This window comes from Neopsephotus bourkii, unplaced genomic scaffold, assembly GCF_033783945.1.
Source record: "Neopsephotus bourkii isolate Nb327-2 ecotype Australia unplaced genomic scaffold, CSIRO-AGI_Nbou_v1 NB_1589, whole genome shotgun sequence".
NCBI lineage: Eukaryota > Metazoa > Chordata > Aves > Psittaciformes > Psittacidae > Neopsephotus > Neopsephotus bourkii.
Window position 1 is genome coordinate 393,544 of NW_026902065.1, and position 11,063 is coordinate 404,606.

At 45.6% G+C, this 11,063-nt stretch overlaps 1 protein-coding gene across 1 annotated transcript in view; it reads left to right on the plus strand.

Moving 5' to 3' along the window:
• The window catches only part of MYH9 (myosin heavy chain 9), a 54,118-nt gene extending 44,342 nt beyond the window's left edge, over window positions 1-9,776 (plus strand). The window contains exons 28-40 of the mRNA XM_061371764.1: window positions 641-745; window positions 1,257-1,409; window positions 1,761-2,009; window positions 2,494-2,706; window positions 3,460-3,672; window positions 4,028-4,189; window positions 4,868-4,996; window positions 5,336-5,424; window positions 5,626-5,749; window positions 6,918-7,126; window positions 7,513-7,621; window positions 7,939-8,111; window positions 8,258-9,776. Coding sequence (XP_061227748.1) covers window positions 641-745; window positions 1,257-1,409; window positions 1,761-2,009; window positions 2,494-2,706; window positions 3,460-3,672; window positions 4,028-4,189; window positions 4,868-4,996; window positions 5,336-5,424; window positions 5,626-5,749; window positions 6,918-7,126; window positions 7,513-7,621; window positions 7,939-8,111; window positions 8,258-8,375 — 2,046 coding nt within the window. The 3' untranslated portion in view covers window positions 8,376-9,776. The remainder of the gene's footprint in view (window positions 1-640; window positions 746-1,256; window positions 1,410-1,760; window positions 2,010-2,493; window positions 2,707-3,459; window positions 3,673-4,027; window positions 4,190-4,867; window positions 4,997-5,335; window positions 5,425-5,625; window positions 5,750-6,917; window positions 7,127-7,512; window positions 7,622-7,938; window positions 8,112-8,257) is intronic.
• The last annotated feature ends 1,287 nt before the right edge of the window (window positions 9,777-11,063 follow it).

The window sequence follows — 11,063 nt, forward strand, 5'->3', positions numbered from 1 at the left end:
CAGCTGCTTGTGGAAGTAGACCGACATAAACAGACCAGCAATTGTGTAACTCATTTGGAAGACAGCTTCTTGAAGTTTTGTAATGCAGTTGATGGTGATGAGGTGTGGCTCAAGGCTGATGTGGAAATTTAGGGTTTCTCCTCCTGTCTTCAAGTGAACAGCAAACCGCTTTGAGTCACACAGAGCATTGTCTTCTGCCTTCTCATTTTTGGAGGGCTGTTATTAAAAGTTGAGCATTGCTGGTGAGTGCGCTATCTTTTAGAACGTGCAAATGTAATTTTGAGACTGTAGATATAGTCCTGAAGCAGATAGTATAAAAGAGGGAGTTAGTTTAATGAAAGCTTTTAAAATCCTTGCCAGGCTGTCTAAAGTCTTATGTAGGCCTTAAAAAGCCCAAACCACCCAGAACCAGAAGGTTTTTGCTACAGAAGGGATCCCATGTAAAAATCTTTTTTTCAGCTTCTCACACTCCATTCCTGGGAGTCTGGAAACGATGCATTCATTTCCCTGAGAGAATATATGCATGCCTTACTGTTAAGAGGTGCCTGAGTTTTCATTTCTGGGTCCTGTAGCTGCGCACTTGTTCCTGGCTTTGTTTTTGCAGATGTATTCACTAAGTGATACCTGATCTCTCCTTCAGGTCGAGTTGGACAATGTCACAGGTCTCTTGAACCAGTCTGACAGCAAATCAGCCAAATTAGCTAAGGACTTCTCTGCTTTGGAATCACAGCTTCAGGATACACAGGTGAGAGCTTTGGAAACCAAGGCATCTCTGTGTAGTGCATCCAGATGTCTTACAATTTGCAAAAGTAAGATGATGCTGGTGCCTGAAGTAGGTAAATGACCACAAATCTATTAAGGTTGGTTTTAGCCTGCTATATCATTTTAGCCTGTTGTCCTTTTCTTTGATACCTGAATATGAGAAAGCCATGTAGCAGAATACAGTCTGGGAAGGGTTTAATGGTTTGTGTGCTCAAAAGACTCCAGAAGAGACTGTGGGTGGCTTGTGAGGCGAAGTAATATACTTTAATTATTAGAGTGTATGAGGGAATAGGACCATTCAGAGTATTTTGTTTCTGCATGGACTTGCTGGAAGACAATTACTTAAATTCTGTCTCTGGTTGTGTTATCTGTGAAATAATTTGCATACTTAAAATCAACTGCAAAAGTACTCATTCTGGAGAGAGTGGGTGAGTGTTGTGAGCCTTTAAGGCCAAGGAGCGGTGCTGAATTCCACTGGGGTGTTTGCTTCATAGGAGCTGCTGCAGGAGGAGACTCGCCTAAAACTGAGCCTCAGCACTAAGCTGAAGCAAATGGAGGATGAGAAGAACAGTTTCAAAGAGCAACTGGAAGAAGAAGAGGAAGCGAAGAGAAACCTGGAGAAACAGATTGCTGTGCTTCAGCAACAGGTACAGAGTCTGCATCCTATAAACCAATGACTTTTGAAAGAAAGCTTAAGTGCAATCCTTCTATAGGGTAGTAAAATCTAAATGGAGAATCAGCTTTAAGTAGCAGAACCTTTCCTGGGAAAAGGTGATCCTGGTGATTTGGGCAAGAGAGGAAATGAAGAGGTCTCTGATGATAATCATATGAACTACTTGTAGATTTGTATCTGACAATTCCTTCAGGAATTCAGTCAGCTATTAGTTGAGGGGGGATTGGGACCTTCAAAACTGAGCAGGCTCAACTTCTGATGCCAGTAAACTACATACAGCGTTGTCTGTGGTATGGCTTCATGTGAGATCTTTTCCGGCTTCCAGGCAATAGATGCAAAGAAGAAGATGGATGATGGTCTGGGCTGCCTTGAGTCAGCAGAGGAAGCCAGGAAGAAGCTGCAGAAGGACTTGGAGGGCTTGAGCCAGCGTTATGAAGAGAAAACAGCTGCGTATGACAAGCTGGAAAAAACAAAGACCCGCCTGCAGCAGGAGCTGGATGACCTTGCTGTGGACCTGGATCATCAACGGCAGATCGTTTCCAACCTGGAGAAGAAGCAGAAGAAGTTTGACCAGGTATGACTTCAGTCACTGGGCATTCATTCAGTAGGTGCATCTTATTGAACAGCTCTGCTTTAAGAACACCTAAGCAATGCTGCTTGGAGAATGCATATTTATTTCCAAACTAAGGCATAGCATATAGAGTGGAGAAATAAGCTTTCATAGAATTAAATTCATTCTGGTGCTTGCAGAGGAAGCTTAGTGATACTTCTTTCCCAAAGGCATAGCATTTATATCAAGACCAAGATCAAATTTAAAGCGTTGTTTGAAGATCATTGAGAGAGAGCTGGAAATACTTGGTTTGAGGCCTAGGGAATTGAAAGTTTGTTCATTTGGGGTCAGCACAGTTACAAAAGGTGGGATAGCATACTTCATTCTTGGAAGCTGGTTCCTGCTTTCTGTGGCAGAGTACTACTAGGACACTAATGGAAAGGTGCATGTTTACCTTGTTAGAAAATTGTCATGAGTTTCTCAGAATACTGATACTGTGCTCTTGTAGCTGTTGGCAGAGGAGAAGAGCATCTCTGCCAAGTATGCAGAAGAACGGGACCGTGCTGAGGCAGAAGCCCGTGAGAAGGAGACTAAGGCCCTCTCCCTGGCCAGAGCCCTGGAAGAAGCCATAGAGCAGAAAGATGAGCTGGAACGAATCAATAAGCAGTTCCGTGCAGAGATGGAAGACCTGATGAGTTCAAAGGATGATGTTGGGAAAAGTGTAAGTATGAAGTTAAAATGTCTGGCCAGGAAATACCACACAGGTGATACTGTTTAATACTGCAAAAAGCTTATGTTAGTGTTAACACAGATGAATGTAGTAAAGAATACTGGACACATTGTGAGTTTGTGAATGTTTGTATTGCATTAGTAAGTGTGAAAGATGGATTGCAAGAACCTGGAAATGACCCAAAGTGGTTGAAAACTGAGGTAGTGGGAAACTGAACTGCTGTTAATTAACTGTTGTGGCAGAAATGAAGATATGATAAGAGTCTGATTTGTAAAATACAGAGATTAACCAGGTAATGGAGGACAGTAAACCCAGTATTTCAAAACAAAAAAAAATGTTATGATAAGCGGGAAGGAAAATAAATTAAAAAAAACAAAAAACAAATCAATTAGAGGCCAGAAAGTATTTTATTGAATTCTGTCAGCACCAGAAGTCTCCAGCAGTAGGAGACTGCAGTAGATGTAGGTCTGCAGTAGGTCAGGACTGGGCTAGCAAATGCTTTTTTCTTTTTCCCCACCACACATGCATGACCAGAACTAGTGGTAGTTGTGATTTTGACTGGCAGCTTGCAGGTATGCGAGCAGCTGGCTTTGAGGGATACCTCTGCCCTACTACAAGAGACACATGCAGCATTCTTGTATTCTGCCTTATGTGAATGGTTGTTCTTAGCCTTTTTTGCGCTTAGGATAGGTGAAATTGTGTGACTCTCTCTGAGGAAACCTCACATGTTGTACTGTGCTGTAGGTCCATGAGCTGGAGAAGGCTAAGCGAGCCCTGGAGCAGCAGGTGGAGGAGATGAAGACACAGCTGGAAGAACTGGAAGATGAACTGCAGGCCACAGAGGATGCCAAACTGCGGCTAGAAGTGAACCAACAGGCCATGAAGGCACAATTTGACCGGGACCTCCAGGGACGTGATGAACAGAATGAAGAGAAGAAGAAACAGCTCATTAGACAAGTAAGAATTGCTCTGTAAATCCTGAAAGTGTTCCATACCCAAAGACACTTGTGTCCAAAGATGGTTAGACAGAGAGTGTCAAACCTCAGGTTCTTTTTTATGGTAACTGTCTGGGCAGCACTGCAGAGCTGTGAGACACTTTATCCCTTGTGTGCATGATCGTTCAAACAGCCTTTGTCTATTAAAGGAACCCATGTGGCTTTATTAGTGAGGAATGTTAGCCCCATCTCCCTGCCAGGAAGAAAGAAAATGAGTCACATGCTTGCCCTTACGTACAGTTTGAAAGCGGGATATGAAAACTGGCTATTAGGAAATCAAGGAGCTGAAACGCTGATGCCTGTATTTCCTTCTACAGGTGCGGGAGATGGAGGTGGAATTGGAAGATGAACGGAAACAGCGCTCCATTGCTGTGGCTGCCAGGAAGAAGCTAGAGATGGACCTGAAGGATTTGGAAAGCCATATAGACACTGCTAACAAGAATCGGGAAGAAGCCATCAAGCAGCTCCGCAAACTGCAGGTGAGATGCTGCAACAGTCTTAGCTGTCACTGTAGAACACTTACCCAGGGAAATGGGATACAAGATTTCATCTTGTGAGAGCCATGCATCAGTGGCACAAGAGCAGCAGAACCTTGTAGCAATTTACAGGGAAAGATTTATTGGCGTTTCAAATATCCTTCTAACCCCGATCTGCCTGTTTAATTCCCTGAGAGACAAGCTGTTGGGAAAGTCTAGTGCTTGCCTCGTGTCAGTGTTTTTGGAAAGGATTATGGAGCTGCAAAGCTAGAGGGGCCTAAATATCACTTAGGCCTTCTCCTGCTCCACCACAGTTCTCTTATGCTTTTGTAATTCTTACAGGCATTTGTCTGATCTGTTCTTAGGAAAAATGCCAGATCTGCCCTAGACCATCCATTGTATTGCTTCACTAGAAAGCTTCCTGTACCCTGCCCCCTCCCTATACCTGACAGATTTTTTCCCTTGCCATTTAAGCAGTGCTGTTTGCTTTCATTACTCCTTCTCCTTGTTACTTGTGAAATGGGAAAAGGATTATTCCTTTTGTTTTTACAGCGGACTTTTTGGTAGCTAAAGATTAATGAATCCCTGTTTCCATTTCCCTTCATGTTTCCTGTAAGACAAAGAAACCCAGTCTGTTAATGTAGATGCTCTGAAATCCATCATTTGCTCTCCCTTTTTCAGGCACAAATGAAGGATTACATGCGGGAACTGGAGGACACACGTACTTCCAGAGAAGAGATCTTGGCCCAGGCCAAAGAAAATGAGAAGAAGTTGAAGAGCATGGAGGCAGAGATGATCCAGTTGCAGGAGGTAATGGAATATGCATGCAAGTAAAGGGTTTGTTCGTTTTCTTTGGCCAAGAACTAAGCATAGAAGTCTAAGCTTGAGTGGTTATTTCCTTTCTCCTGTACTTTCTGCTCTGCTGAAATAGGAGGTCTACTTCAAAATGCAGAATTTGGCCTTGACAGCTGTGATAGGAGAGTGCAAAACAAAGGAAGCCATGGGGTGGGTGTGGAGCAGACCATGTCTTATAATTAAGTCTGGATGTAGCTAGAGACCATACCACCCATTGCCAGTAACTACTTTTTCCTATGCTGCATTAATTGGTGGCTTCCCATTGGATCAGTGACCGTCTCGTTTTCATTCCAGGAGCTTGCAGCTGCTGAGCGTGCCAAGCGCCAGGCCCAGCAAGAAAGAGATGAGCTGGCTGATGAGATTGCCAACAACAGTGGTAAAGGGTGAGTAATGTTCCCTGTTTTAAGGGTGGAGGAGCTGGTTTGAGAAAATATTTTGCAGGCTGTTATTTTTATATAGTCTGCAGCATGCACAGCATCCCCTCTGCTCTCAAAAGACTGAGTTTATTTAAAGAAATGAGAAATGGTGAATTTTCTCCAGGGCATTAGTGGCACTAACACTGCTTTAATGATTGTGTCCTATAGAGCACTGGCCATGGAGGAAAAGAGGCGCCTGGAGGCCCGGATAGCTCAGCTAGAGGAGGAGTTGGAAGAAGAACAGGGCAACACAGAGATAATCAATGACCGGCTCAAGAAGGCAAACCTTCAGGTATCTATCCAGGCTGTATGTGTGTCAGCAGGGGCTCTCTAGTCTGTGTAAATTGTCATACTGCACTCCGATTAATGCCAGCTGCCCCTTTGTGTATAGGCCCTCAGAAGTCCCTAGATGTGAGCAAGATGAAACACCTGAATACCACAGTACAGAAGATAGGTTGGGCAGTCAGAGCTGATGTTAGCTCACAGGTTTTAAACACTTAAATCACTGGGTAGCTGCAACAATCAAGTTTATTTAAAACAAAACCCTAAGCAAAAACACGACCAGCAAAACCCCGCTAACCAACCAAAAAACCCCCAAACAACCACACAAAAATACCCCAAACCTCCCAGTCCCTTTTTTTCCTGTATTAAGAGATTATGAGAAAGATGATCCATATCATGCTGCTACTCCAACTTGGCGTGCTGAACAGTGCCACAATGTGCTCGGAAAATTACTTTTCTGCCAGTTCTGTGCTGCTTCTGATGCACTAACCATATGGAATTTGTTAGGCCGCTATAGAAACCAGGATTGTAATCCGCCTGTTCTCTGCCATATTTTGTCTGCCCAACTTTGAGGGTTGAGCGTGTTGTTTTCTCAACATTCCAGAGCCAAGGAGCTAGGCTCATGGTTTTCCAAATGGCTTGTTCACTCTGATGGATGAGAGCATAGTTCTCGAGTTGGTTGACGGTCAGCCAGAGCCCTCTCTGGCTTGCAAGTGGACCGAGTTCTTGCCCTTTCCCCTTTGAAAGTCAGTATTTTTAAGCTGCTTCTTTGTAGTAGACAGAGGGAGTAGACAGACAGCAAATAAATGATAAATAAGTAAAGCACATGTATTGGATCTACTTGCCTCAGGATTTTTGTAATTCACTAAGACTGATAATTATTGTGTTATGTGCCAAACCATGGCTTTTGCTACTGAGAGCATTGTGTGTGATTGGCAAATTAGCCCTAAGAAGAGGCTGATAAACCTGTTATTCAAGGAATTACTTTGAAAATCTGGGTAAACTAAGATATTTTGAGAAGTGCCCTGCCTACAGAGAGCTCCCTCTGCATCATAGTTATTCCCGGTATTCAGCTTACCCTGAGGGTCCTTTTTCTTTGCTGTCAGCGTGTGCCTGGGAAGTAAATCAGCCTTTCAGGCTGGAGCGCTGGATGTGCTCAGAGCTTCTTCTCTCTGCAGATTGATCAGATGAATGCCGACCTGAATGCCGAGCGTAGCAACGCACAGAAGAATGAGAACGCTCGCCAGCAGATGGAGCGCCAGAACAAGGAGCTTAAGCTTAAACTGCAGGAGATGGAGAGCGCAGTAAAGTCCAAGTACAAGGCTACCATCACGGCTTTGGAAGCAAAGGTAGCACAGCTGGAAGAGCAGTTGGACATGGAGACAAAGTATGTCCTAGTAGAAACTCTGTCTTAAATTCTGATTTGTCTTAGTGAAGGCTTTATCCTAGGGGTAGTGGGTAGTATGGAAGTAAGATCTTGGCAAACCTTCATTTTTCACTGTAGAGGCTTCTAGCTCCTTCCAGACTTAACCACCCCTAAAACTGCAGCTGTGATACACTTGCTGCCCTTCTGTAGCTTCACCAAGTGTCCTATCTGTGTGACATCATTTCCTTTTTGTTATTTCTGGGTAATATAGCCTGCCATCCCCTTTTTTCCCTAGGTTATGAGCAGTTTTGCTATCTTCCTTGTTTCTAACTTGCCCAAGTCATGTCATCTTGTTGGGGACAAGGGGAGAGGAGTTTTTGTCTGAGCATCACTGTGTTTCTGTATAGGGAGCGCCAGGCTGCCAGCAAGCAAGTGCGCCGTGCCGAGAAGAAGCTGAAAGACATCTTGCTGCAGGTGGATGATGAGAGGCGCAACGCTGAGCAGTTCAAAGATCAGGTGTGTATAGTTACTGCAGCACTGGTGAGTTTTGTGGTGGGAGAACTCTCCTCCTATGGCCAAAGCATTGTCTGCATAAAGAGGGCATTAACCTTCCTATGGACTTTTCTTCTTTATCCTCACTGTGATAATTACAAGATGACACAGATGAAAATGCTTTTAAGGAAGAAAAGCTTGGAGCTGTCAAGTCTGAGGCAGTTCCTTTCCGAAAGCAAAGAGGGGGCTTTGAAAACTGCTTTTTGCTGCTCTCACTACTAACTCTGCTGCAGCTCTGGGAAACATTGACTTGTATTTCTCTCTTCCCCACACATGCTCAGGCGGATAAGGCAAACATGCGCTTGAAGCAGCTGAAACGCCAACTTGAGGAAGCAGAGGAGGAGGCCCAGCGAGCCAATGCATCCCGTAGGAAGCTCCAGCGTGAGCTGGAGGATGCCACTGAAACAGCTGATGCTATGAATAGAGAAGTCAGCACCCTGAAGAACAGACTCAGGTAAGGTGGAGCAATCTGGGCCATTGCTGTAATTGCCCACTGCAAACAGCGTGGTCAGGTACTTGCTTACCTCTTTGCAGAGCCTGCCCTGTCTGGTGAGGTCAGTGGAACCTCGTGTTGCTAACGTGCTGTCTGTCTTCCCTTAGGCGTGGGGACCTGCCGTTTGTCGTGACACGTCGAATTGTCAGGAAGGGTACAGGAGAGTGCTCCGATGAGGAAGTGGACGGCAAGGCAGAGGCTGGTGATACCAAAGCTACTGAATAAGTCTTCTCATTTGACCCAGGTTACATGTGATGGAGTGACCCATCCACCCTCCCCTCTTCCACTGGACTTTCAGCAAACCCTGTCCTCCTAAACTGGCTGGGGATCTGCAGAGCAAGCCCAGCTCTGTGTATCTGGAGCCATGGGGCATCTGTGGTCCTCATTTCCTTCTCTTTCCAGTTTCCTAATCCTCTTGTATTTAATGCCAAAGAGTTGGGTCTCTGAAATCTGACCAGCAGTTTGGCCACCACAAAGGCCTGTAGAACTGTCTGTGCCATGTCTGCTGGTGAATCCGTACACAGTTTGGAGGGAGTGGGGTTAGGGAAAGATTATTTTTGCTGTAAATCTCCTTTTGTCTTCAGTTCTAGCTGCAGGGAAGCTCCTTCCTGTATTCTTTCCCCTCCCTCTTTGTTTGCTTTCGGCAATCATGTTCAGTGACCTCAGACTTCTGCCTCTTTTACTCTGCCCACCCACATGGTTTGGGAGCAGTTTCAGGAAAAACGGTGTGCTTTGGCCATGGCAATTTGCCCTTTCTGCTTTCACACGTTTCCAGGGAGGGGTGAAGAGGGAAGCTCCTCTCGGGACCAGTTATTTGGAGGACTTGCCAAAGTTGTCTTCTTTTCTTTTTCCTCTTATTTTTACTGTGTGGACAGATCTCTGAAGTGCAATGATGTCCTGTTAGTGTCTGCCTCCGAGCGGTTCCATCTAAGGTAGCGTGGACCAGTAGTTAATGACAGGCTGGGGAAGCAGAACAGTGCCCTTGGGCTTGTCTGAGAATCTCTGGGGGACCAAATATATTTAATGGTAATAGACAGAATCTAGGGGAATTTAATAGGGTAGTGGGCAGAGGGTGGGGATGAGGGGAGGGAAATCCCTCTTTTATTGACATGTCCAAGCCTCTCGCACCTGCTCTGTAACCAGGGGTTGGGATTAGTTATTGTACACCGTTGACTAAGAGTATATTAAAAACCCTTTAATCTGCACAGATATATGTAAGGCCTTTGTATCTCTTGTAATAAGTAATTAAGAAAAAAAAAATAAAGGTCTTTATCACTGCCTTTCTCTTGGGACCATGGTTATATATAGATAGTCTTTACTTTTCTACACCGTACACTGGTTGCTGGATTTACCTGTATTAACCATATTGTATATGCTGCGGTTAGACCCTACTTATGAGCGAAGTAAAAATGATTCCATATGAAGCACCATACTGTATGCCTGAAGCGCTCTCGTTGCTGGAGCCTCGCGTCCCAATTGCTGTCACAAAGAGAACTTTAGATTTTTTTTGTTTTTATATAATAAAAGTGCCTTAGCATGTGCCTCAGCTGCGTGTCACCACTACAGTCAGTAATGGTTTACTGGTGCTCCACTGATGTTACCAATAAAGATTATCCATGTGCTGCAGTCCGTGTGCGTGTGTTGCCGTTCCCTCTCTTGGCATCAGAGCATCAGCCTGTCCTGTCAGCGGTGCTGAAATCGGGTGTTGAGGTACCCCTGGGCTATCAGCAGGGCAGCACCAAGGGGTTTGGAGGATGGTAACGCACCTTGTTTGTGTGGTCGTAGGGAGCCGCCTGCTCAAACACAAGGTTGTGGGCTGAGCTAGTTCTGTTCTGGGCCTGAAGGTGGTATTTCTGACTAACGGGGACTGACAACTGAGCAAACAAACTCTCTGCTTTGCTTGTATTTCCAACCTCTGGAGTCACTGGAAGCTTGGGCCAGTGGAGGAGGTGACAGATGTCTAGAATTCAGCTCTGAGGCTGCCAACACAAGAGGGATGTGGACCTGTGACACCTGCACCTGGTAACTACCCTCATCCCTTTGGCTGGCAAATGGTGGGCGGGGTGGGTGAGCTCACCCTCAGCACATCCTTGGGGCAGCACATGTATCCTGCTCCAGAAGGGTGGGATTTCCATCTGAACAAATGTTGGGAGCGGGGAAAGTCTCCTTGTTAAGAAACATCAGCGTTGGTAGAAGCTACAACATAAAAGGCGGGTTGGGGTGCGCGGGAGGAGGAGGCACAAGGATTTGTGTGTAGTTGCATGAGCAAGGCCTGGTGGTGTGTTACACAGGCTGCAGCTTGTGAGGGCCTGGATGGGGTTAATGGAGGACGGAGGTGCACTCATGGCATGTGGGACACAGGCACTGCCATGCTGATGGTTTGAGTCTACACCACTGCAAACAGGACTGGAGTCATGCTCTTCTGGAAGGTTGCTGGTTCAGATGCTTCAATTTCCCATGGTGTTCTGCAGCAACACAAAGGGTGTCTCTGTCAATAGCCTTTCAGGTGATGATAAAGCTGCTTTCCCAATGAAGGACCATCTTCAGTAACACCAGCTGGCCAGGCACTGCTGTGATACAGAGCGGAACTGCCCTAACACCGATGTGCTGATGATGGTGTGCTCACCCTTGTAAGGGGTTTTTGAAGAGTCCTTTGTGTTGCTGCGCATGAGCCAGGTTCTGCCTGGATGCTGCTCTGTCCTGTGCAAGGCGGAAAGAGACTTGTGTCTTTTTTTCCTTCACTTTCCTTCATCTTTCCACATTTGTGCTTTCACGAGGAAAGGCCAACATTGGCTTCTCACACCATTTTCCACTTTGCAGAGTGCAACCCTGAGCTAGCAAGTCCTCATGGCTCCACGCTGGCTGTTCTGTGGCTCTCCAGAGCTGCTCAGTGGCTCATGTGGTTTCTGCTGA